Genomic DNA, 26,892 nt, shown 5'->3' on the forward strand with positions numbered 1-26,892 from the left:
ACTGCTTCAGAGTTTAGGATAGAGTAAAGGCTTCCTGCCCCACACGGGAGGGCGCAGCAGGTACATGGGGGTGACTGCAGATACGGTGAGGCCAGGCGTGGAGGCGCACATCTGTAATCCCAGCACTGAGGAAGCTGAAGCAGGAGGATCGCTGCAAGTTTGAGGCCAACTTGAGCTGCAAAGTGAGTTCAATGCCAGCCTGAACTGCATAGCGAAACCCTGACTCAAAAAGACCAAAAAAAGAAAAAACTAAGTTGAGTGCTGAAATTTTAAAAAATTATTATGCAGAAATCCACATTACCGTGAATCCCTCTCAAGTACTCCCCCGCCTTTCCAACACCATCACTCCATCACTCTCGCCACTTTCTGAAGCAGCTCTGACATTCTCTCTCATGAGTGCCTGTAGTTGCGCTGTCATGGCTGCCTTGATGTCCTGAGTCCATTCAAAACATTTCTCTTTCATGGTCATTTTGACTTAAGCAAGAGCCAGAATTCACACTGTGCCAGATCCAGGAAATACAGTAGATGTTTTGGCGAGCCTGCCTTTCTGTTGGACGACACTCAGCGGCAGCACTCACTGTATTTTTTATCACACTTCGTAAAGACACTCTTGAATGAGTACTTCCAGAACTGCTTCTGAGCATGGCAACAAGGATGGGATAAGTGTATTTGAAGCCAAGGGGAGGATTTTGAGAGGGATTCATGGTAATGTGTTCTTTACTGTAATAAATTTTTAAAACTGAAACATTCACCATTTATTCCGATCACCCCCTGTAGCTCTGAAAAGCAGATGTAAGGAACTGATTTTCCTATCACAGGAGAGGCCACGTGTACAGTAAAGGCACAGAAGTCAGAAGTTAATCCCTCCCAGGCACCTTTTTGCTTCAGAGCCCTGTTCACAGCATTTCACCTCTGTGCTGAGCTGTCTGCAGAAGGGGCTTAGGTTTTGACTCAATATTTCATCCTTTGTTCTATTATGTGTAAACACAAAATTATTTAGTTTTAAAATTGTTTAAATGGAATTACAGAGAAAAAGTGAGTGCCTAATTTATAAGTTTTGGGTGATTCATCATGGGCTCAGGATTGCAAGTTCAAGGCCAGCATTGGCAACACAGCAAGACCTTGTCTCAGAAAAATAAAAACTGCTGCCTAGGAAACATATTTCTATCACTAATAGGATAAGTGATCATCAGATAATTGCTGAATGCCTACAATGGGCCAAGCATGGTCTTAGGATATTGCAGCCCATGCAGAGTCCCTTCAATCACAGACAAAAACGAAATCAACACATACGTAACAATAATATCAGGGGCTGAGTGCCGTGAGGACAGGGGAGAGCAGGCTGAGAGGGGAGAGTGGCGTGGACAGTTATAGAGAGCCCTTCCCAGTCCTCGCCTTGCTCCCGGAAGTTTATATCTGTAATCCCAAGGGAAAGTTACTGGAATTCCAGCGAGTTAATCCCGATCTACCACTTCCAGTGCAACCCACCGCATAAAGACACAAATATACATCCAAGATGCTGGGGAGACAAGGGGGTCCTGAGTCCAGCTAGAATGATGGCTAACGGAACAGAGGCCTCGGCCTAGGGCCGAACCCAGGTTTTATGGATTCACCATGAGGGAAGTGGCTCGGGGGTGAGGGACTGTGAGAGTGGCGGGAAGCAGGTGAGTGCTGTGAGCCGCGCTGGGTAGGAGGCCTGAAATCACCTCTGCAATATGCAGAGAGAAGGATGTGCAGAAAGGGTAATCTGCATAGCACAAGTGAGCTAGTATCCAATGTTTTGGTGTCAGTGCCTCAGCTCTGATGTGTAGTATTTTATGCCCTTGGAAGTCATAGTCTCTTACCTTGAGGCTCATCCCAGTGTGGAGCATGGCTCTCCTTCCTGTCTGCTCACACATGCTTCTTGGGAGCTGTTGGGGGTGGGGGGCAACACTGCCCTGTCCCCTTGCTTCAAAGACTACACATCAGCACCTTGGCTGGACCGATCTGCATTGCTTAAAGCCAATTGAAGAGATAAGGAAAAGTTCCAGCCAGCTCTGCGCACATCAGTACGTGGAAACGTGGCCAGGTTTAGTCCAGATGGAGATGACTGCTCTTCTTTCAAGGAGAGCCATCCAGGTGTCCTCCACAGAGAGTGAGGGCCATTTCACAGAGGCTGCCCTGGGGAGCCACCCTGGGAAAGGGTGTTTGAGAAGTCCCAGGCAAGCCATCCTGGCTGGGCAGAGCCTTCCAGGCAGAGGGGGAAGAGCCGCCCGGCTGGGTGTGGCTGCATCCGAGTCAGGGGAGGCCCCACTGCTGAGGGCCCGACTGCTCGGAAGCTCTGCACTGTGTCACCCAGGAGGGAAGACACTATCGGCTTCCCTTAAGCAAGCAGTGCGTGATCCAAGCTGGGTCTTGCAAGGTTTCATGGGGTTGCTGGCCCAGCAATAATTCCCAGGGAGCAAGGCTGGGAGGGGATGCTTTTGTGGTGAGAAGCTGCTGACTCTGGACAGATTGTAAAGGAAGAGTAGAGACCGTGAGTAGAGGTCTTGGAAGTGGCGTGGGGAGTCCACTGCTGGCTGCACGACGCCTCTGTGTGAGCTGGACAGGGACGCAGATCACTGCCCTCCAGGGCGGGACATGAAAACATGGGGGAGAGTTTCCAGCACCACCTGCCCCCCGGTCCTGGAAGCATGTTCAGAGCGATCGACTTGGGCTCAAGAGGAGGTAAGACAAGGATGACGCCACGGTTTGAGGCCTGCGCACCTGGAATAGTCTTCCCTGAGACGGCTGCAGACAGGGCAGGTTTGGGGAAGCAAAGTCAGAAGTCAGGATAGAAAGCCTGCGGGACGCTTAGGTGGAAAACCAAGAGGTCATTGGAGATGCAGATCTAGACGGGAGTCATTAGCACATGGGTCACTGCAGTACATGCTCTGTAGAATGCAGAGGTTTTATATGTAAAATGGCCCTGAGCGTTAACAAAAAAAGTCACAAGAATTTTTAAAAATGTATTAGTACTCTAACTCCTATTGATTCTTTTAAATCTAGCTTTTGTTGTTAGCGTATACTCAGGGGAAAATATTTGAATCACTTTAAAAAGATAAGATGAAAAAAGTCCATATGTCTTTCTCCTTGTTCAAGGCAAAGCATTACTAATATGTTCTTCTGTATCCTTGTAAAATTTTCTGTGAATATAAAAATATATATAAGAATAGATGTGTGTGCGTGTACATGCATATTTGCTGTTGATATCAATGAGGTCAAGCTATGTATGCTGCCTGCACCTGAGCTCCTTTTTAAACATCTTTGATAGATACTGTCAAATCACCCTCCACGAATGTCACACCCGTCTGCACTCCCACCAACACTTATCAGATTGCTTTGTTCACAGTTGTAACTAATATTAGATGGGACCCAACTTTCTAATTATTGCCAATCTGGGAGTTGAAAAATAGTACTTGAAAATTCTACATAGTTCTTCTTTGTGTCTGTTGGCTTTTTTATACCCTTGACACTTTTTCCTAGTTTCAAAATGGCTTCTAAGAGCTCTTTTTATATTAAGGAAATTAATCCTTTGTGCAAAGCCTTTTTTCAAATAAACTGAAACTTGAATCACAGCTACAGTGAAAAATTAAATATGCAGGGGACTTTGCCAGAGGCCTGGGGACAGGCTTTTCCTGTCTGTTTCTTTCTTTACCCTCCTTCCAACCCATTTTCTCCCCTTTTATTTTCAGGGTGCTCTTCCGTGTGTGTGTCTGTGCGCACACGCACCTGTGTGTGTAGGGGGTGTATGGTGGGTGTGTTGGGGCAAGCTTATAGTATTTTTTACCTCACAGATGGAATAAAAATCATCTTTCAGGCTTTCAGTCTTGTTTTTTAGTGACATGGAGAGGGGTCCTAACGTAGCACCTCATGATAGATCTGTGCATACGTGGCGTATATTACAACTCAGCCTCTGGCTTCATTAGAATCAGTGGAAGAAATAAAGGAGGGAAGGAAAAGCATCAGCTACACACGAGATGTGGCACAAAGCCTGTGTAGCACGTCTCTTTTCCTCCCAGCAACCCTGGGAGGCAGCTCTATGGCTCCCATTGTATCCGCAGGGACACGGATGCTCAGTGCCGTCAAGACTCCCGGGGAAGGTCACGCGGTTAGTCAGCCACGTGCTGGGCTGCAAAGGAAGGCTCCCCTGCCTCTGTTGTCCCCCAGAGTCAGTGATGGCTTCAGCAATGGCGTTCCCTAGTTTTGCTAACAGAAAAGCCTCCTGGAAAGTCCCCCATGTTATTGTTTGATATGCAGTTAGGACTGAATGGACACCGGCAGAGGGATGTGTTAATTCATGCAGCTGTTTGTCTGTATTAGATGATTCAATTGATGGATAGAAATATAAAAATATATGAATGAAACGAGTGCACTGGAGCAAATTATCTGACAAAACAGAAAGAACATGAAGAAATTCACTATGCAATTGTGAGGTTTGGGAATGGTGGTTTTCAGTCTAACACTCTTCTTGCCTGTTGTCAGCAGTGAGTCTATGTCCGTTTTTTTTGAGACAGGGTCTTGCTGTGCAGTTCAGGCTGACCTCGAACTCACAGTGATCCTCCTGCCTCAGCCTTCTGAGTGCTGGGATCACAGGCGTGCGCTACGCCCGGCTGTCAGGTGTCTTTCCGGTTGTGCCCTTGGGAGCGTTCTCTTTCGTGGCCTGAGAAGCCCAGCCTCCTGTGCACTGCTGCGTGGGCACACTCGTGTGCCCGGCTCACTGCCTTCTCCCCCGCAGGCCTACAATGGGCACCATCAAGCCTTGGAAGTCCTCCTGCAGACACTGGTGGACCTGGACATCAGGGACGAGAAAGGCCGCACCGCCCTGGACCTGGCCGCCTTCAAGGGGCACACAGAGTGTGTGGAAGCTCTTGTCAACCAGGGCGCCTCCATCTTTGTGAAAGACAGCGTGACCAAGAGAACCCCTCTGCATGCCTCAGGTAGGTCTGGCCCTGGCTGCGTTTCCCTGCCTCCCTGTTCTTTAAGTACCTGTTTTCTTCACACTGCATTCATGACACGCTTCCATCATGCCTCTGACCACCTCCCTCCCTTGGGCGGGGACTGGTGTTGCCTTTGGCCAAATGCCCTCAGCCTTCTTCTCCACTCAGGAGAGAGCTCAGAGCCTCTGGCTAACGACTTCAGCGAAACTTTCCGAACAAAGGGCACGCTTGTCCATGGACCAGACCTCGTGCCATTAAAGTGAAGCGTGAGTGGTGTTTCAGGTCTGTTTCGTGTGAGGGATCCTGTCAGCACATCATCCTGCCAGCCTAACTCACGCTCTTAGCTTTGGCTCTGATTCCTCGTGCATCAGATGCAAAAACAGAGATTTTTTTTTTGGAACCAGGAATCGAACCTAAGACCTTGAGCTTGCCAGACAGGTGCCGTGCCACTGAGCTATATCCCTGGCCCAAAAATAGAGATCTTTAAAAAATATTTGGATATAGAAAAAGTTCAGTAATTTCTCTTTTCTGGGATTTTCCTCCAGTGCATATGAAAAACTACCTAAAGACACTTGTAGATGTAGAAACAGGTATAGAGGTAACCTCGAAGAGTTTCTGGTTCAGCTGAGGTGTAAATACCTTTGGGCCCAGGAAATCCGAGGCTGTCAGCCTTTGAGGAGGGAGTTGGTAGTGTTTGTAAAGACAAATAACTGTCTAACAGCGATCCTGCCTTCGAGCCCGCCGACCGTGGACTGAAATTTCGTCACTGACACACACAGTGAAATACGGTTGCATTGAGAAGCAAAAGAGTGAGAACAGTTTTCAAAAAGACTTTGTGATTCTTGTAACTTTTGAGAAATCTTTCTAGGAATGATAGATCTTGTAGCAGTATTTCCGTCTGCATTCCTTTTCTTAAAAGCCACAGAAGAGATACAATGCAAAGATTAAAAACACACACACACACACAACCTGGCTTTTGCCTGACTGCCTAGAAGTGATTGTTGCTGGAAAGAAACTTTAGCCATGAGGTCAGAGTGGTTGCTGTGACTGAATTATAAATTCTCATTTCCTATCATATGGAATCCTTTCGCTCCATAGGCATTCTTGATATTATTATAAAGTTCAAATTTGTTCTCCCTTTTTAAGATTCGTTGCCCATCCCTAAGGAAGTCACTCTGCTTTGTGGCCGGTGACTCCTGACTGTTGCCCAGGGCCTGTCTGGGTGTGGAGACCGCCCTTGCCAACAGGTGAACAATGAGGAACTGTCACTGTCACGTATTTGCCACTGTGATGTAGGTGTGGTCCCAGGGCGCCTCCTGGTGGCCGAGAGGTCTCACTCTGTGTGGCTGTCCGAGAGCCATTCATGAAAAAGACGGCTGTCCTTGACTTCACAAAATGTCTGCTCTGCGAGGCTGTGGCCTACGATTTGAGGATGTGCTTACCCAGCATCTTCTTCAGGGGATTTGTGAGGCCAATTTCACTGTCTCAAGCCCTTGGAGACTGGGGAACAGCAGCCGGGATGGAGGTTAGGGGGTGGGCACAGAAGGATATGGGGGCAGTCACAGGACAGTCGCAGGGAGTCACAGGGCTGTCACTCGGCCAGGGAAGGCTGAGTTTGAGACAAAGCTGGCCTGGCAGGGCACAGCTAGAGGTGTGACATCTTTCTGCTGGAAGTCAGCTGCGGGGAAAGCCAATGAGAATTTAAATTTGGCTACACTTCTACTCTAAGGGGAATTTAAATCTTCCAGAGTGCTGTTAGCTAAGTTCAGAAAGCTACTGTCGAAAAAGAACGTAATTACAGAAATCATTTTGCTGCCCAATACAGTAGGTGAGTGACATAAACTTAGATGATTTCTTTCTCCTTACGTTTAGCCAAAAATCAAATAGCTTTGGAACTATTGTAATTATGAGCATTTAAAGACTACCACATTGATACAGAAGGAGGAGTTGGTCCAGACACACTTCCTCCTCCTTTATAACCATACCACCAGGACTGGTTAGCCGTCAGTCTTTCCATAGTTATTTCCGTGCAGGCATACATTAAACTCTGCACATTCCAACAGTGGTAGCAGACTCAGTACAATTTTAAAACAAAAAAATACAAAACAAAGGCAGCGATCACATCTCACCTATAACTCCAACCCGCAAAGTTTCCTCCTGAGAGGAGCTGCCTCAGTGGAACATTGCTGAGAACGAGCTGAAAGCACCTGCGAAGTGGGGCCACTGTCCTGTCTTCATCTGAGCGGTGGGAGAACGTGGCTACTCCTAACACCTCCCATCCCCAGCAAACCGCGCGGATGAGGTGGGCGTTCCCGCAGGCCTGGTGAGCGGGGAAAACGACCGTGCCGCGCAGCGTGGGAAGAGCTTTGTTGGCCTGGCTCAGCCACGTCTGTGCCCTGCTCGCGCCACGGCCACGGCCAGGGCATCAGCTGTGGCCCTGCTCAGAGACGAGAGTGGTCACGCCTGGAGTTGTGGGGTGCTTGTTCTCCCTTGCCCCCAGTGGGCAGCGCGGCCCGTGGGGAGGTTTTTGGAGGGTCCACTGGAGGAAGGTGCCTTCCTCGGCCCAGGGGTCAACACTGGGATGTCCGTACCCCCCCACCAAAGAAGCCTTGTCCTGGGTGCACACTGGGGCCTCAGGGACACTGCACTCAGGCCCCATTTCCTGTCCACTTCCGAGGCCGCCGATCAGGAGGGGGCTGGCAGAAGGACACCTGACCCAGCTCGAGGAGGGGAAGAGGAGAGAGGAGAGGAGAAGGAAGTAGAGAAGAGGGAAGGAAAGGAGAAGGGAAGAGGAGGACAGAGGAGGAGGGGAGAGGAGAGGAGGGCAGGAGTGGGAGCTTCGCTTGCAGCAGCCTGGAGGTCCTGCGGGGGGAGGGTAGCACAGTCTGCGGGACACCGGGACACCGCGGGGCACGGTCCCCGCGTCTCCCGAGGGTCAGGGTCGTCGCCAGTGAGCCGTGTGCCTGTGGGTCATGGGCACCTGTGTGGCTCCACGTTCTGCTTTACACCACCGCTGATCAGTGAGAACGTGGCTGCAGGACAGGAAGAAGAGGCAGGCCTGTCCCGCTCCCTTCTCCCCACCCCTTCGTCCCTCTGCCCCGCCCCTCCCAGACTGTCCCCGGTCCCTTCTGTCTCCTCCTTGAAAGGGGCTGGAGGAAGAAGGCACGCGGGAGTCATGGAGGTGCACGACTCCCTTAGAGGAGCAGGAGGGGCTGACAAGCGAGGACACCCATCAGCCCGCTGCAGTGATGAGAAAGGACGTCACCTTCCAGGAAAGCTCCCTCCCAGGGCAGCGGGAGGCGGGTGACGCTCAGCAGGCCCTGGGAGGAAGAAAGAGGGAGAGGCCAGTTCACGGGGCCTGCAAACCCGGGCACCTGCCGGCAGCGGCGGTCACAGCCGCGCGGTCCCTCTGGTTGGGCGGTGTGCGCCGGCCCGCTAAAGAGAATGTCCGTTATTTTCGTTTTCAGTTATCAACGGACACACCCTGTGTTTGCGGCTGTTGCTAGAAATCGCGGACAACCCGGAAGTGGTGGACGTGAAAGATGCCAAAGGACAGTAAGTGATCTCGCGCCGCCCTCGGGCTGACGTTTCGGTAGCCAGGGAGAGGGGCTGGGTGGTGGGGCCCTGCCGAGGCCGACTGCTGAGATCGGGGGTGCGGGTGGGGCCAGGGCCCCGGCAAGGGCCCGAGGACGCAGGGCCAGAGCAGGTGCAGGAAACGCTGCAGGGGTGGCCGTGAGCGTCTGGAGGAAGAGTCACTTTCTTCTGGCTGTGGCCGTGGCTCCCGGCCCTTTTTTATGTTCCCTTTTGTTCCCCTTCTTCACGTCTTTGTCCTCTCCTGAAGCTTTTAAATTCCCCTTTTAAATTAATAACGCAATGGGACAGGCTCTAAGACTCCAGCACTAAAAGTCCTTCCAACTTTTATCCCTTCCTTGGGCTTGACTTTTCAACGCATTTTCCGTCTTTTCGCTGTTCTCTACCCCACAGTCTCACATTCCCGACTTACCGTCAGGAAGTCCAGGGTGGACACTAGCGACCGCCCAGGTGCACAGGCGTGTGCAGCCCGGCCCTGCACCCGACCTGAGATCCCCGCTGCATCCTCTCCCCCGAGCTGTGCGCTGTTCTGCAGGGCGCGGGGTCTCACTCAGATCAAGTCCTGGGCAAGAGTCCGGCGTGCGGTGCTGTGTGCTCGGGCCGCCCTGCATGCACACTGCCTGCCCACGACCCGAGTCAGTGCCACAGAGCGCTGGAAATGACGGATTAGCAGGGGTGCTTGGACAGGGAGCCCCCCCTGGGCCACCCTGTGGCTTGTCCCACAGCACCCTTAGAATGGGTGCCTGGGTCCTGCCGCAAGTCAGGATGCAGAAGATCAAAAGGGAGCGATCTCCCACTGGAGTATTTTTCAGATTTCCCCAGAAGCCTGTGTGTCTCTCTCCCTAGAACGCCTCTGATGCTTGCCGTTGCATACGGACACGTCGACGCAGTCTCACTGCTCCTGGAGAAGGAGGCAAACGTGGATGCTGTGGACATCATGGGGTGCACAGCCCTACACCGAGGGGTACGTGCTGCTCTCCCCTTGCCTCACCCAAGCTTGCTTCTGCTCGCTCCCTATGTGAATTTTTAGGCAAAAAAAAAAAGTGGTTTCACCAGCCAGCCAGCCCGCCTCAGCCAGTCAGAAAGGAAGGCAGTGGCAGCGGTCCCTGCAGAAGGCAGAACTGGACAGCACCCGCAGGCCCTGCTCCTGGGGTCCCGCGCTGCCTGAGAACAGAAGCATGTGGGCGCCTGCTGTGGGTGGGGCCGGCTCTGCTTTCTGATTGCAGGGTGCATGTGTGTTATGTGCATTATGGAGAATTTGCAAAACGACGTTTTAAAAGCACGGAGGAAGAAAATTGCAATCACCAGCAATCATACCCCCTGGAGATAATGGCTTTTGGTGTGTGTGTATCTCCATTCTCTTTGTGCATGGATCTGCTTTAAGCTTCCAAAAAAAGAACACTGAAGATTCTATTTGGAACCTGTTTTTTTTTTCTCTCATTATAAATCAAAGGTCTTTTCTCCATAGCATGAAGTATTTTTTCTGCACTGTCACTTCTAATGCTCCTCTAATGTACAGGTATCAATTCGCCTCGGTGGAGACCTGGTTTTGAGTTTTTGTTCCCTCCTTCCTCCCTCCTTTCCTTCCTCCCTCCTTTCCTTCTTCCTTCCTGTTTTCTTTTCTCCTCCCTCCCCTTCTCTGTTGTTTCTTTCCTTCCTCTCCCTGTCCCTCCTTCCTCCTTTCTTTCCTTCCTTCCCTCCTTCCTTTTTTTCTCCCCCTCTCTTCCTCCCTCCCTTCTTTTTTTTTTTTCAGTACTGGAAATTGAACCCAGGGTTTGCACTGAGCTACCTCCCCAGCTGTTTTTATTTTTTATTTTGAGGCTGCATCTCACTAAATTCCCCCAGCGGGGCTCGAACTTGTGACCCTGCTGCCTCCGCCTCCTGGAGTGCTCATTGCGCTGTCTCTAATTGTTGTGTATTACAAATGACGCCAAAGTACGTATTCTATGGCAAGTCTGCGTATTTATCTGTTGAACTATTTTTAAAACATGTCAAAGAAACTAAAGGCAGAAGTGAAATTGCTCTTTGGGGACAATATGTGAGAGCGAGAGGAGCTTTGCGAGGTCCTTGTCACAACCCTGGTTGCTGCTCCGTAGGCGCATCCTGTGAGCCGAGCCGCAGGCCGGGGCCCAGACGCGTGCGTGCCGCGTAAAGGCCTTTCGTACGCAGCGATGGCCTCACGCGCTACCGCGGAGTGAGATGTTCCCGACCCCTGGCATTTTTGCTGTACCTTTTCTGGTGGGCTCTTCAGGCACACAAGTCCTTGGTGCTGTGTCACGGAGCCTGCCGTCCTCAGGACGGCGACTGGCTGCACCTGCTGGACACAGAGCCGGGGTGTCCCGGGCTGTGCCTTCCGGCCTGTGTCAAGTCGTGTCTACATGACACGACTCCAGCACACGCCCAGCTTTGGGGCCTCATGTGTCCTTCCCAGCTGCTAGGAAGTGAGAGGTGGCGCGTGTTGAGGGGCGGGGGAGGGCAGGACTTTCTCCTGTCTTCCTGAGTCTAAAGCCCGCACGTTCTACAGCGTCGTGGTACCACCGCGGCTGTGTCTGCAGTCAGTGACGTTGCCTTGGCGCCGGCATCCTCAGACTTCCCCGCCGGGAGGCTCCCCAGGGATGTCCTGTCCCCAGCCCCGGCTCTGCCCCGAGTCAGCCCCCTCTGAAGTCTCCCTGTGCTTCTCGCCACGCCCAGATCATGACGGGACACGAGGAGTGTGTGCAGATGCTGCTGGAGCAGGAGGTGTCGGTGCTCTGCAGGGACTTCCGGGGGCGGACGCCCTTGCACTATGCCGCTGCCCGGGGCCACGCCACGTGGCTGAGCGAGCTGCTGCAGCTGGCCCTGGCCGAGGAGGACTGCTGCCTGCGGGACAGCCAGGGCTACACGCCCCTGCACTGGGCCTGCTACAACGGTGAGTCCTGCCCGACACACGGGCCCCAGGCATTCCGCGGTGTCCAGGCTGCCCGAGGGCAGGGCCCTGGGCGCTGTCAGGTTGGCTGGTCTGTCGCTTGGCTTCCTGCCTCCCCGTCACCCATACCTTAACCCTGTGGTTAATCAGTAACATCTAAGTCCTCGTCAGAGCTTACAGCCCTGCGTGGGGCATCGGCCTCTGATCCGGCAGAATGTTTTCTTCAGCCAGAGTCCTGCGTGTTTTTGTTCATTTTAATGTTATACTGCATCACCCTACGAAAAGGGTATCGTCATTCCTCCACCGAACATGCAGAGATGAGAATTCTTTCCCACAGTTTTGCCAGCCTGGAGTGGTATCAGTTTGAAAGCTTGGAAAGGTATCTCATAGTGTCAACGTGCATTTTCCTATCTAGTAGCATAGTTTTTGGCTATTTGTGTTTCCTCTGGAAATTACTTTTCTTCCTTGCTCACCATTTTCCTGCTGAGTTGTTTGTCTTCTCTCCCGGGTGGAGAGGACGACCAGGCCTTGGCACTGTGAGCCTCCTGTGCATTGCAGGCGTTTCTGTTCCCGTGCACGGTGTCTTTTCCACGCAGACATTTGGAGCTCAGACGTAGTGGAATCAGTCAGCTCTGTCTTTCCTGGTGTCCAGCTCCCAGTCCTGCTTCAGAAGGTCTCCTCCCCATCGGATTATATATGTATTTCTCCGTATATGCGTCTCACTCTGAGTTTATTCGTCCATTTTAAATTCTATTAAAAGCTTTAAGTTGGAAACTGTGGATATTAATTCTAGGAAACGTTTTGATTTAAGGCCTTGCCTTGAATTTCATTGATTCTTCTTTTTCATTGATTCTGCCTTGACAAGAGGAGCCAAATTGTCTACTTATTCTTGACCTTGCTTCCTCCCCAGCACTGGGAGAGGGTGATTTTTTACCTAAAATGGGCCAGGGCCCTCTTGCCCCTTTACTGTAAAGCCATGACCTCGCTGGTTATGGAGAACCTGTGGGAGAAGGGTGCTGTGAGACCTGCCGTAGGCCACCTCCTGCCCGGGCATGGATGGGGTCCGTCCGTCCCCAGGGCTCTTAGGACAGCAGGGGCAGAGGGGCAGCCCTGTCCCGAGCAGTTCCTCCTGCCAGGAGCCTCCTCCAGCTCCGAGGTCCCCACTCGCATCTCAGAACCCCCTCATTGGAAACAGTGAGGTTGATCAGTAACGGAGTTCAGTAACCCCAGCCCGCCTGCACGGACTCGGCGTGGATTCCCGGGCCCCCACCCTCCGAGTCGTGCGTGCAGATGCTGCACAGAGCCGGGTCCTTTGGGGGATTCATACTAATGAGGGATGCCGGGTGCAGAGACCCTGTCACCCGCCTGCTAGGGGCTGCTTGTGCGCATTCCTTCCGGGATTCTCCATCCTCCTGAAAGCTGTAGCAACTGGCTCTCCAAAGAAAAGTTTTCTTTGTGTTTTAATATTTTAAGTTGCCCAGTCTTCATAATTCTGAGGTAGGTTGTAAGGGAACTTTCATTAAATTAGCTCTGAGTTCGGCCAAGAAGAGGACCCAGGACACCAGTCTGTATTCCAAAGCCAAATAGCAGCGCCTTCCTGCCTCACACGGGTACAGCGCTTCATCACCACCTCAGGTCCTTCTCGGAGTTAAAGCTCACACCGTCCTGTTATGTGGGCAGGGCGGGACTACGAGTCCAGCTTTCTATACAGACGGGAAACCGAGGCTCTCCCAAGAAAGTTGCCTCAGGCCATGTCATAAGTCCTGGGAGGTGGGACCTTTGAATTACTTAATTCAAATTCAGTTGATTGAGAAGCCAAATGTCCTTCTGTTAAAAATAATTTTTCACATCAATTCATCTATTTATTAAAAGTATTTACTGGGCACCTACTATGTGCCCAGTATTGTTTAAAACAGATAACATTTTAGAGTCAAGCCTTTCTACTTGCATCATCCCCAATACTATTCCTGCTAATCCACTTCCCCATCTCCAGGGGGTTTGTAGTGTAGGTAAAGCTCTTTGTGGGGTGACAGCTGTATTTCCTGGGGCCATCTGTACCAGCATCTCTCTATCCAGAGCTGAGCGCAATGTGGAACCCGCTCTGCTAGCCGACAAGGGGTCTTCTCCCCCACGCCATATGGCCTTCATCCTTCGGTCTGTTCATTATGCCTCCGAACACCTGTGAGCCTAGTTAATAACATTTTGGCATTTTGTTAATCTTGTCCCACAGAGAATGGATATTCAGCCAGTTCAGGAAAATTTGTAAGCTAGAATTCAACGCTGAATGAAAAAAATAAAACCAGACTGTGTGAAATAAAATGTCTTTCCTGCAAAATCTCTAAGTTCCTTTGATGCTTTGCAGGTAATGAAAGCTGTATAGAGGTACTTTTGGAGCAAAAATGTTTCCGCACGTTTGTGGGTAACCCCTTCACGCCTCTCCACTGTGCAATGTAAGTAAACGTGCCACATCAGCTCACCGTGCCATAGATAGAAACATGGCCTTTCAGGGAAGGAGAGAGCTTTCAGATTACAGCTAAGACTAAAGCACTCCATTTTGCTGCCTAAGACAAGTAGTTCTGCTAGCAAAGTGTGGTCTTGCACACTATGGATTTCCCAGGAGCTCCCTGTGACTTGCCACTGTCCCCAGGGAGGGTGGCTGAGGGGGCATTTCCCAGAGTGTACAGCTCCTGTTGTCTGCCAGATTCTGAAAATAAGCCAGGGTCCACAGCAGTCTGCTGTGCTGGTTAGAAAGACGTTTGCTCCCAGGAGGTCTCTGCACGTTTGTCACCCTCCCTCAGTGGCTTCTGACGAGTCTTGCTTTTGTGAATCTAACTGTTCCTCTGGTCTCCTGGGCGAGCCAGTGTCAGAGGGTTATTCGAGTTCTGGAAGACTCCCATGCTGGCCCTGCCCGCGACCCGAGGGCTATTTGTCTGTACGTTCTGTGGGTTTCACAGGACACTGGCCACTTGGTTGGTTGATAGCAGAAGCACAAAATAGATGACTGAGAAGGTGAGGAATCTGCATCTTTCCAGTCCTCTGTACACCTGGGTGGTGTCCTGCTGTTCGTGTGCACTGAGCTACGCGTATGCAGAGGTCCCAGAAGGATGCAGTGGACACACACCACAGATGTGTGCACCTGATTTTCTAAAAGTTCATGAGACTGTTAAATATGTGGTATCTTTTTCACTGGAGAAGGGAAAGGGAGATGAGGTAGGAGGGAACATATAAGCTCAGGGCGGTGAGCTAGGAGGGACCGTATGGCAAAGAGTGAGATTTTCATATGGAAACCATTTCCACTTTAGAATAAATGATCATGAGAGCTGTGCATCACTGCTGCTGGGGGCCATCGATTCCAGTATCGTCAGCTGCAGAGACGACAGAGGCAGGTAAGGGCCCCTGAGACATAGGCCCGGTCCTCGGGCCCTGGTCTGTGCTCTGCATTGTAGAGTAGGCAACGAGCTATCTTCCCCACTGAGAAAGTAACATCCTGTAGGAGCGTGACTTTTTCAAGTTAAATATCACGAAGGGTATATAGTTCTTTAAAATTCCCTTTCTGCTGAGAACCCCCAGCCCCTTGCATAGAGACAGCTGCTGTACTCTGTTCTCTCCAAATGCTATTTCCTCCTAAATACTTGCTGTGTGTGCCTATAAACATCTATAAATATGTACATATGTATTCTTTTTATGCAAATGAGCCACTTACAACTGTATTCTACTTTTAGTAGATCTTGGAAGTATTTCCATGCCAGCACATACATATTTACCACATTCTTTTTAGTATATGTGCTGCCAAAGTGAGCGCTACCCCATTCTTTTTAAAGCGCATATTATTTTATTGAATGGATACACTCTATTTTATTCAGTCAGTCAGCCTTCAATTGAAGAAAAATTAGGTGGCTTCCAATATTTGGCTATTTCAAAGGAGTGGCCCAGTAAACATTCTCCTCTCTGAATCTGCACACGTGATCAAGTGTATCTGGGAGATAAAGCCCTATGAGTGGAATTACTTGATTAAAAAGCCAATAGCTTTTCAGTTTGATAAATAATGCCAAATCATCCTCTCAGAGGAGTCACACGTCCATGTTAGGTTATGTGGCTTTTTAAATCTTTATTTGCTCAACCAATTACCTACAAATTTAAGGCTTAATTTTGAGTCTCCATCTCAAAGTTGAGAGAGAAGTCAAAATCAGTGCTGATTTCAATCAGGGCCGCCACAAGCTCCACCCGCACTCCAAAGCATTCTTTCTGCATGAGGACACTTCAGCGACTGCCTCGAAAGGCTTTGCCAGGGGTCTTGACCATTATTTCTGCAAACAGAGACCTTCCAAACCCTAGACAATCCACACACGTTCCTCGGGCAGTTATTAAAGAGAGAACAGGTTGAAAGGAAACTAAACCCCTACTCGCTTGACACCTCCAGAACCCCCCTGCATGCGGCAGCGTTCAGGGACCATGTGGATTGCTTGCAGCTGCTTTTGCGACACAACGCTCAGGTGAACGCCGTGGACAACGTGGGGAAGACGGCGCTGATGATGGCCGCGGAGAACGGGCAGGCGGGCGCTGTAGGTATGTGCTGACCCAGAGCCAAAGCAAGGCCGGACGGAGCAGCTGGGATTCTTGGGGCCTCCCGGGCTGGAAAAGGGTGACAGGCAGCCTTCCTTCAGCTGCTGTTTCCTCAGTCACTTCCTGTTCCGGGAACCTGGATGGGGCGGTCCTTGCCAAGCTTCCTGCCGTGAAATGTCTCAATGTTTAGAGACGAAGTGCAGTGACAGAAGTATTTTAAGTGGAAGTAGTGAAACTACAAAGACATTTGAATGCCTGTCTTGGATCTGGATGAAACAAATGGGGCAAGAAGTTGCTCCTTTTTTCTTTAAAAGCGTGAAATACAATTATGTGAGCTGTCCTGATTTAAATGTGGTTGTTTTTATGCAACTTCTTCAAAATGCATGTGATGCGCAGTGAGTCTAAGTCTCTGTCTTCTTTTCCTGTAGATATTTTGGTGAACAGCGCCCAGGCTGATCTGACTGTGAAGGATAAGGACTTGAACACACCCTTACACCTAGCTAGTAGTAAAGTATGTAAATAAATTGAAAGCACTGTTACTTAGCGTTGTGACAATACCACTGAGGACCCCTCTATTCTGGAAGTCTGTAGTGTGGTTCTTCCTGAAGGTGCACATCTTCCCAGGCTGTTGTCAACTGTGGGTGGAATCAAAGGCGGGGAGGAAAGGGAGGTCGCCAGGTTGATGAGGCAATACTTCACCAAGACAAGTGAGGAGGACACGCTGCTCGTGGCACTGTCACACTCTTGCTGCAGGCCTTCTGCACTGATGTGGCTGCTCTATCTGTCTCCTAGTGGTAGTGCCACAGCTTGGTACCGGATCACAGGTCAGGACCTTAGTTATGGGGCTTGTAGAATTAAGCAGTTCCATTCATTTTGCTTTAATGCCCTTAAAAGACAGGCATCATGATAACACAGCCCAATGTACTCTACCGTGAAACAAGCCAACATGTCCGTGTACATTTCTACCCTACTCCCTTCTTCCGCATGCACAGTCCATGCAAAGAACGTGGTTGGGTTTGGTGGTGGTGGGGGGTGGTAAAGAGATTGTGTCCCTGCTCCCATTAAAGACACTATACATGTACATGCATCCGTATATGTGCGTGTCCATCTGGTTTTATCAGAGGCATTATAGTATCATGCCAGTGGGCACCAGGGATGCTGAGTTTTATCATCATCGTTAAAATATCAGGTGTCTCCTCAACCCGGTGGCACCCAAGTCTCAGCCGTGCCTTTTTTCATTGGTGGTGTTTTCCCCCTTCATGCTCTGGGAAGCCCGTGGAAACCACGCACACACAAGCTCAGTTTCATGAAGTTCACCTCAAGTTGTAGCATTTTAGGGAACATAAGTGCAGTGTTTTCCATACTTTTTGTGCAGATGAGCCCTGTGGGGACTTTGCTAAAATATAAATCCTGACTGATTAGGCCTGGATGGGTGTGGGAGCCAGCATTTCTAACCACCAGATGATGCTGCGCTGCTTTGCTCTTGATTAGCAAGGGCTCAGGAAGCCAAGACCCCTCAAAGGGCACCAGGCTCCAAGTCGTAAAGGAGCTCTGCAATTAATTTTTTGAATTATAAACCATCGACTATCATAAGATCCAGGGGTGCTTTGTCCTGTTGAACAAGAGCAGAATGAACTTCCCTGAGACAGGGCCTCTTCGCTTGTGAGGCGGTTGGCAATGCTAAGGGAGCCCGACGGTGGGGTGTGGTGGGAATTCCAAGGGTGCACAGGTCACTGACATGGGAATTGAGGGGAGGATTAGGAGGAGGTGGGGACTTGATGGATTTTTAAAAAGTAATGTTGGAGGATTGAAGGGCCCTCCTGACTCTGCTCTTAATTTACCAGCTGACCTAGCTAAACTACCATCTGCTTTAGCTCTCTGGACATTAATTCTGAAAATGATCTTGGAAATATTCATATTAAGTATGAATATTTTAGAAAAGACTTATGTTAACCAAGTCCTAATTGGCTGTATTTAGGCACTTAGAGTATCTGGGGCCCATTTGCTTTTTAGAAAAAAAGATGCACAGAAAATAGCCTTGTAGAATGTTTTTAGACAGAACAAATTTATTTTCAATTTCAAATATAATGAAGTGATTACCCAGGAACTTTTCTGTGTCTCTGTCTCATATTTCTTATTCTTTTTTTTTATTAGGGTCATGAAAAATGTGCCTTGTTAATACTTGACAGGATACAAGATGAGAGCCTTATTAACGCCAAAAATAATGCACTGCAGACGTAAGTGTGACTGCAAAAGTTCCCCTTTGGCCTGGAGCAATTACCCAGCAGAATCTGAGACCCTTCCCCTGGTGCTGGCTTACCTCTGGGACCCAGAGGCGAGATGCCAACCCAGCTCTTCCTGGAGTGCAGCTCCACATGCCTGCCATGCTGAGAGCGAGGTGGTTGCAGTTAGAATACTTTTTTTGCTAAGTCTTTGTAAAATCTTGTGAGCTGTTTGTTTTTCTTTGCTAATATTTCTGTGGTAACATTATAAATTTAGTGAGCTGTTAGAAAGATCTTAGGGGCTCATGGAGAAAGTATTTGCATTATGTATCAGTGTTATGTATTCTGACTGGAAAACACTTTTATAAATCAGGTTCCCAGAACACATTTGAAGAGTTTCTAAAGCTATTTGTCTTAGTTGTATTTTAATGCAATTCATGTAACCCTCCATTTGAAAGATCTACAGCTTGCTTCATTTTCCATTTTAGGAAATTATTTGTGCATTTTTTAAAGAAAGGAATATTATAACTTTTCATTTAAGGTTATGGAGCAGTTTGTAGCCAAGTCTGCTGAGTGACATTATTCTATAAGGCATCACACGTTCTTGAAACACCTGAGTGCATTTAATAATCACGACGAGTTTGAGAGTATATATTAGTGCCAGTCATATTGATGGACTGTGGGAAACAAGCTACACTACAAAGAACCTTCCACAAAACACACTGGAGTTTGAATGCTCCCACTGGCTTCCTAATTCCCATCGTTTAAAACTATATGAGATGTAGAATATTTATAATACTTGCAGCAATATCTGAGTGCAGAACATAAAAACAGTCAGATCATTAACACCTGGGAAAGATCTGGTTAACATGTATTTTCTTCCAAAAGTAAATATGCATGTGTTGGATGCCTAAGTACAGCACCTCTTAGTGACACAAGCTGACCAAAGTGTCACATTATTGCTGTATTAGCTTTGCATTGCTGTATCAAATGCCTGGGAGAGTCAGCTTCAGAAGAGGGTGGGTTTGCTTTGGCTCATGGGTTCAGAAGTGCTGGTCCGTCCCTGCTAGCTGGCACCGTGGCATGGGCTGGGGGCAGGAGCACAGCGTGGCTGGGAGCATGTGCGGGGCAGGCAAAGCTGTGCACTTGAGGCTAGGTCACTGACATGAAGATCAGGAGGGAGGGCTGGGTCCTGCCACCCCATTCAGGGGCACCGCAGGGTCCCACCTCCCAACACTGGGGACACTCGACCTCTGCGGGACAGCTCACACCCAGACTGCAGCACCCGCACCAATCGGTGTCCCGCTGACAGACACTTGGTGTCACTTTTCAGGCCTCTCCACATTGCTGCGCGCAACGGCCTGAAGGTGGTAGTGGAGGAGCTGCTGGCCAAAGGAGCCTGTGTGCTCGCTGTGGACGAAAACGGTAAGTGGAAAACGCCAGCTGTGGCCGCAGGCATCTTCCCTGTGCTGCTTGCTGCACCAGGACAGTGGGAAAGCTAGCAGCTAGTTAACAGAGCGGCAAGAATCCCCCCCTCGGGAGTCCCCGTGTGCAAGAAGCCAAGCGAGGCGAACGTGTCCTGTCTGTCCTATCGTGGATCACACTGTCTCCTGTCGCCCACCACTGCTGTCCGTTCTGCATGTTGTATCAGCAGCGGGTCCCTAACTCTTCAGCATGCTGGCGGAAGCATGTGGGGGACCCTGAAAATCCTCCCCCATCCTATGCTGAAGAGTTAGGGACCGCACACGTGCCTAGTGCATGCTCAAGGGCCCGATGGGCACTTAGATCTTCGATTGTATTTCAGTTCATTCTGAGATCAACCCTTTTTTTTTAAAGTACAGATCAGAATTCATTCCTAGCATGGAAATTTGGGGAACACAAGTAAAACATTTTTAGTGAACGTCTAGCCTTGAAGTCTCCCCTTGGCCTATATAACATTTCTTTTCTAAACCAGCTAATTCTTGTCAAAAGCTTTCTACTCTGCTTCCTAAGATGGCTGAAAACTAACACATCTGAGATGTGTACTAAAATACCACTTTAAGTACAATGCCTCTTAACCTTGGTAAGAAAAGAGGAACTTCTGGATATTTATGAATTAAGTAATTTTTTTAAATGTGGCATTAATTGTGGCATTTGATTAAAGCATTATAATGTATTAATGTAACTCAACTGCTTATTACAGGTATTGGAATTAGCAGCTCATGCCTATTTCTCAGAAGTAAGCGGCCCTACTGACATCATTAGCTAACTCTTAGTTTTGGTTCTGCAGCCCCGTGTATCCTAGCATGTTCCCCGCCCTGCCCCCAGCCTGACTCATCTAGGAAGCGCAGGCAGCCCCGTTACTCCACCTCCTTGGTCTTCCCCCCTCATCTTCCCTCGCCTTCTTGTCCCCACTACCCGCCTTCGAGTTGGCATGCAGAAGCCCACGGCTTTCCTCCAAAATGACCAGAGATCAGAATCAATTGGTTTTGCTTTCCTCCGGTATAAATCTGGGACCTGTGAGGTCTGTCCAGCCCCCAGCAGCGTCAGGAGCAAGAGTCCTGGGTCGGTGGGACATGGCCTCCTGTCTGGGGCTTAGCCACGCCCATGGCCTGGGCCCGTATGGGACAATGGACAGTGTTATGCAGCGCTGAGGTAGCCATTCGCATCATCACTGCCCTTTGTGGAGTGCAGTGGGGGATACCTGCCCATTCTTGTTTATTTTCACACCAGAAAGAGGAATAAGCTTCTAAAGGGCTGGGGTGGGGATCAGGTTTAGTTAAGTTGTATAAAGACAGCTCCTCTGAGTGAGCCAGTGTGTGCATCTGTCATTGTGTAGGGGCACTTTGGGCACCAGAGTAAAAGCAGATAAGGTCCTGATTAAATCAAGGAATGGACTGCTTCCCCCGGGGTTCCGGCTTTATGTGTTGAGGCAGTTTCCTCATCCGGACTGGACCCATTACATCTGGATGATGGACAGTGATAAACTCTAAACAGCAAGCACAGCAGCTCTCCCACATCACATCTCACATTTGGGACTTTGGTTAGTGGAATGGCTTTTTAAAAAGATTCCATTAAATGTCTTTTAAGTGATCATACATCTTTAATCACAAGCAAAGAATGCCCTCCTGTCTGATTTGTTCAAATGATTCCGTTTTTCTAAACCCACATCAGTGGTGTAGACTTCATGTAAAGTCACTTGGACGGCCACCCAGCTTTCAGTATCTTCTCTGACCTGACACACAGCTCCCTACCACGGAAAGCCATTGTTCTCAGAATGAGGTCCGCTCCGCCAGGGCCCAGGCTCATGGTGTGCGTCTGCCCCAGTGGAAATGTTTTCCTGGTTGTGCTGCCCCTGTTGTCCTAGAATCGTGTCCCACCATCTCCTCATGTCTCTGTCCTCTAGATGAAGGCTGAAATTCTGCCTAACTCTAGATAATTTTGTGCTTGCTATAGTCATGTGAGCTGAAAACACAACAAAAAACCAACTCCGTAAATGTCTCCCACTCCCTGCCCCCTTGGCCTCAGCCCTAGCATGAAGTAACTCCTCCCCGCACCCTGCATGAACTCTAACTCCACATGCATCTCCCCGGAAGTCGTAGATGTTCTGGAATGCGCACCTCTCCGGACCGGGACTAACCACTGCCTTGTCTGCATTTACGCCCAGGTCATACCCCGGCCCTGGCTTGCGCTCCTAACAAAGACGTGGCTGACTGCCTGGCCCTCATTCTGGCTACCATGATGCCTTTTTCTCCTTCCAGTGCAATGACGGCTGTCAACTTCGTTTGTTTTAAAAAAGACAATTTGAGCAGGACGACCCTCTCCAACCTGGGTAGCATGGTTAGCCTGTGCAGTAACAACGTAGGCTCCGAGGACGGGTACAATGAGAATGACTCTGATTCTGAAACCTTTTGACTTTGGACTGTAGAAGCTTTTCCCTGATCACACATGTTGGAGGAAGGAGAAGCTTGATTTCTAGGTTTCTGCCGTGTTCAAGGGTTATCCTGGGGCCCGCGCTTTTGGAAGCCAGTAGAGGAGGAGGGAGAGGCCGGTGTGGGAAACTCTTGTACAGTGGGCCCCGGGCTGGTTTTGTTTCATATTTTCCTTAGCTCTAAGGTACTTCTGTGAAAGTCTACCTCTCAGTTAAGTAAGGAATAAACATGTATTTAGTTCTTTTTCTTTGGGGATAAGGCCAGAGAGGGGCGGCTGTTCACGTAAAGAATGTGGGAGTATCTCAGCAGTAAGTTCTCAGAAGCATCTCTGTGTGGCATTCGTGTCCGGGGACGGGGAGGGAGCCATGGACAGGAAATGCCTCAGACCTCTTCTTGCTTTGGTGTTTACTTCCTCACTAGAAGCCAAAGGTAAAGGCGTTCATCTTCAGAAATGACGCCTGCTGATGATCTTTTCAAGGGAGTCCGGCTGTTCCTTTCCTGTCTGCAGTAAGCACTTAAATATCCAGAACTTCTTTCTGAGGATCACTGTTAGTTCCCAGATGAATGGGAATATTGAACCTGCTTTTGTTGTTTAACACAAATATGGCACCCAGTGCTCCCCTAACAAACCTGTGACTAATTTTCACCTGAGTGATGAATAAATCCAAACTGACCTGGTAACGTTTCAGGTGAAATTGACATCGCACCAAAACTTTGAGATGATATGCAAATTTAATACAAACCTGCCCTCTGTTGATTTGTTCTTAAATCAAAATACTAACTTTTTAAAAGCATCTGATTCACCAGCATTGTTCGTCCTAGCGAAGTGCTAAGAGAGCTTTCTGGTCAAGGCGACCAGCGGGTGAAGGGACTGCGGAAAGGACCAGGAAGTGGAAGCAGGAAGTGGAGACGGGGGAGACGGGAGAGCCGAGTGTAGTTGCATGACGATGACGTGAACCTAGTGAGTACCGTGTCTGCTCCCTCTGCCAAAGCTTCTAGGTTGAACGGACCCCGTGCCATGCCTGGGACAGCTGTACAGAAAGAAGAATGAGACTTAAACCTTACGCACATACACACACATATGTGTACATCTGTACGTGTATGTATGTAGCTCATCCACCAGCTGTATACAAGGACCAAAATGCTTCCGTCTGAAATGGAAGATTTATAGCACTCGGGAGGTTGAGGCAGGAGGATCATTGCGAGTTGGAGACGAGCCTGGGCTACACAGCAAGCTCAAGGCCAGCCTGAACTGCAGAGCAAGACCCTGTCTCTAAAAGACAAAATAAATAAATAAATAAAATGGAAGATTTAAAGTGTTTTCCTTCAAAGTGCAAGTAAAAACTGAAGTAGCTTTTCTATGGAGTTCAATCTTTTTTGAGTACCAGTCTTTGTTGTATTTTATATTTCTTATGACAGATTTCCAGCTGACTGCTGAACATTTACAACTGATAATGTGTTGACCGTGGTTTATTTTTTTGCCAAATTAGAGAAGATGTCCATATACTTTTGATGTAAATGTGTTTATATTTATTTGAATGAAAGAAATATGAAAGAAATACGAGGAAACATCCACTGTTTGTTCTCTGTTTTCATTGCTGTGTATTTTATTTAGAATACTTTTTTTAAAAATAGAAACAACCCTTGACCCCGGGCCAGCCAGAAACCCCGGGGACAAACCCAGCATTTCCACTGCAAATGATCTGCGCATCTGCTCTCGGGCTCTCCCCCAGCCCATCTGCAGCCAGCTGAAAGCTTAGAAGACGCCATGATCCGCGCCTCTTCCGAGAGATGGGTGCTGGCATGTGTAGTGGATCCTGTACACGAAGGTGCTTCGAAGAAGGACCTGGGAATCACCCCACAAACACTGAAAATCTCACCCAGTCGCAACAACCTGAAGGGAAATGCTGCCAGTGTGGGCGCTGCACCCAGAGGAGAATAAAATCACCAGCTCAACTGCATTCCCCCTGGCACGAGAGACAGGAGAGGAACTGGTTGCATTAGAGTAGAATTATTAAGCATTTTATGATAGGCTCCATTTTCACCCTGGAAATGTGTGAGATAGTTTTTAAAATAGTGTTCTGTCCCATCTGGATCAAATACAGCCACTGAATTACTTTTTTCATCTAGCTGTAAAAGACCTTAATCTTCCTCTTGTAGTATCCTGGGTTTAATTAAAACTCATGTTGGGTCCTTCACAAATGAGAACTTGTTCAAAAGTCTTAGGGAACTGGTATTAATTTCATCAAGAAATGCAGCACTATCATTGTTTCTTAAATTCTTGGTGTGGTGTTTCCCTCCTTCTCTTTTTGTTTACAGGAGATAAATCTTTTAAAAGTGGGCAAATTGCTAATGAGCAATAATGACTTTTTCTTTACCAAAACACTGAAAATAAAGGAGCTCCAGTGTCAAAGAAGCATGATATACTGCAGTGTCTTTTTCTAGAGTAATTGGAAATCTTGCTCAGTGGCATTTAAAGCAGGAGATGAAATGCTGCTTGTAGGGGGAAGCGGCATTAACATCTTCCCCGTAGAGCAGCGGAGTGCAGGGCTCCTGTGAGAGGAGCTGAGATCCAGCAGCAGACACGGTCTCTTACGGAGCGGTGTTTGGCTTCTGCCCATTGTCTTCCTGCTAGAAGGACGGAAACGAAGGCATGCTCACCAGAACTTGTCCTTGAATCGGTGTCTAGCCTTCCCCACCCACTCACCCACTCTGTTTCATAAGAGATCAATTTTTTTAAAGAAATGACATTAAAAACTATAGTTTCTGTGTGCTCCAATTACATCTCTTAGAAATAATATGTTTGCAGCCTAGCTTTGTAAAGAAAGAAACCAGAAGGCAGGTTTTTGAGTCTTGGTTGCTTAGTGCTTTTCCCTAACTGTGTTATTTTTAGACGCATTTTTAACCACAGCCGCAGGACCATTCACCTCACTTATCTGTTCACCAGTGTCTGCCTATCTTTCGTAAATACATTATCTGTCTCCAAATTGCCTAAACTCTGCTATGATTCTACAGTAAATAGCTCAGGGGATTTCTATTTATCACTACTAAAAGGGCACCATAGTGTGTTTTGGTACTTTAGGCAGTAAACAACTGCTTGACTTACTCTTTTCTTATGAAGTTAGAACAAGACCATCCAATGGATCTGCTGCACTAGTTAATCTTTGTACTGTTGAGCAACTTGGTTTGCTAATCTGTTGCGCTGGTTGAAGAATTCACCCCTCTCCTCCTCTTGTAACATGAAGTTAGAGTGCCTTTTTATATTTGTATATTCTGAAAATGTTCTGTGAAACATTTTGTATTTTTTTCATTTGAGTGTTATCAGAGCAATATAATAACAGTGAGGTTTCATTTCAACCTTTCTTTGAATGTACAGTGTTTTTCCTACTTCCCCCATCTCTGCTTTGAAATGAAAATGCTAAAGTTTTCTATAGGAGTTATGTTTGATATTGCAGCGCTAAAATGCTTTCTTCTCACACAACTGTAAACCCTAGGTCAGTATTATAGGAGAAGAGCATTGAAGGTAGTGACAATCTGAGTGTGTGCATAAAATGTTTCTATGTGTTCCTTACGCAGTGAGCTAAAGGTTCAATGCAAGTATCCTCGTTTGGTCGTTTTGTCTACACCCTTTATGCTTCCGCATGTGCAATATATCTTCGCAAAGCACGGTGATACAAATCTGGTGCCAGTGTTACCTTGACATAACCTATTTGTAACGGCCTAAAATACTGTTTGATGATCTTGGTGGGATTTGTCTGTAATGTTTTCTTATGTAAATCAGAGTTGGATGACTCTGGTAAATGTCATGACTGTAAGAAATGAGGAAATTTTGTGTTTGGTTCGGTGAATGACTCAGAACGAGTCTAACTCTTCTCAAGCACAGTTTCATACTTTGCAACTACTGGATGCTCTCGTAACACAGTGACGTACTTAACTGTAACATACTATGGAAATGCATTCAGAGGGTTATTTTTACAAATAAAAGCGGTACAAATATTGTTGCAGTTTGTGTTTCCTTTCGTTTTGCCAATGTCTGCTTTTTCCAGAGTTATGCTAATTTAAACCTTTGTCTTATCCTCAAGCCAAACTGACTTTAGGTTTCGAGGATAAATAATCGAGCTAGAAGGATGTCTCCAAATTGGAGCTGTTTGCTATCACAGTTACGCAGAAAGTTTCAAACGTGTTCATGCTTATTTTATTTCTTTCATTACGGATTGCAGCTGACTTAGAGCAAGAGGTACGTGATGAACTGAGCCTGAGTTTTCTCTAAGCTCCCTTATAACCAGGGTACGAGGGAATATGACCGATTATGCGTTCACATAGATCAGAAAGGAGGAAGTGAGCAGGGTCCTCAAAACTGAGGCATCAACCGTCTTTGCTGCTGTTACCACTACCCAGTAGCTGCTCCAGAGCAACGTCAGTGTCTGTGCCTCTGCATTGTCACCAAGGGGATCAATAGAACTTGCTTCTCTGCCTGCCTCGGCAGCTAATGTATCTCCCCTTGGTACACACTTCAGGGGCAGTGCCTGAAAAGCCAAGGGATAAATTCTTAATGATGGAGTTTCCGGCTGCTGCAATTTGGAGGTGGTGCTTGCCTGAGTTGCTCCGATCACTGCATCCTAGAATGCTAGCAGTTCTTACACCCCACCCCAGTTCTATCACTAGCTTTTTCACAAAGAAACTGAATCCCACAGACATGAACTTGCTCAAAAATGCAGAGTTAACAATCTGCCTATACCCTG

General features: G+C 48.4%; 1 protein-coding gene across 11 annotated transcripts in view; it reads left to right on the top strand.

Moving 5' to 3' along the window:
* The window catches only part of Ankrd44 (ankyrin repeat domain 44), a 248,629-nt gene that overhangs the window by 208,091 nt on the left and 13,646 nt on the right, over positions 1-26,892 (top strand). For 6 of the 11 annotated variants that reach the window (XM_013512080.1, XM_005373269.2, XM_013512083.1 and 3 more), the window contains 10 exons: positions 4,757-4,958; positions 8,426-8,513; positions 9,396-9,513; positions 11,241-11,457; positions 13,817-13,904; positions 14,757-14,840; positions 15,875-16,020; positions 16,446-16,528; positions 18,172-18,254; positions 19,573-19,664. In XM_013512080.1, the coding sequence (XP_013367534.1) occupies positions 4,757-4,958; positions 8,426-8,513; positions 9,396-9,513; positions 11,241-11,457; positions 13,817-13,904; positions 14,757-14,840; positions 15,875-16,020; positions 16,446-16,528; positions 18,172-18,254; positions 19,573-19,664 (1,201 nt within the window). Of the gene's footprint in view, positions 1-4,756; positions 4,959-8,425; positions 8,514-9,395; positions 9,514-11,240; positions 11,458-13,816; positions 13,905-14,756; positions 14,841-15,874; positions 16,021-16,445; positions 16,529-18,171; positions 18,255-19,572; positions 19,665-20,421; positions 20,458-21,885; positions 26,150-26,892 lie in introns of those variants that run through there. The other 5 variants (XM_013512075.1, XM_013512095.1, XM_013512078.1 and 2 more) reach the window with 5 other exon arrangements.

Source organism: Chinchilla lanigera, unplaced genomic scaffold (genome assembly GCF_000276665.1).
Source record: "Chinchilla lanigera isolate Chin_1 unplaced genomic scaffold, ChiLan1.0 scaffold00002, whole genome shotgun sequence".
NCBI classification, from domain to species: Eukaryota; Metazoa; Chordata; class Mammalia; order Rodentia; family Chinchillidae; genus Chinchilla; species Chinchilla lanigera.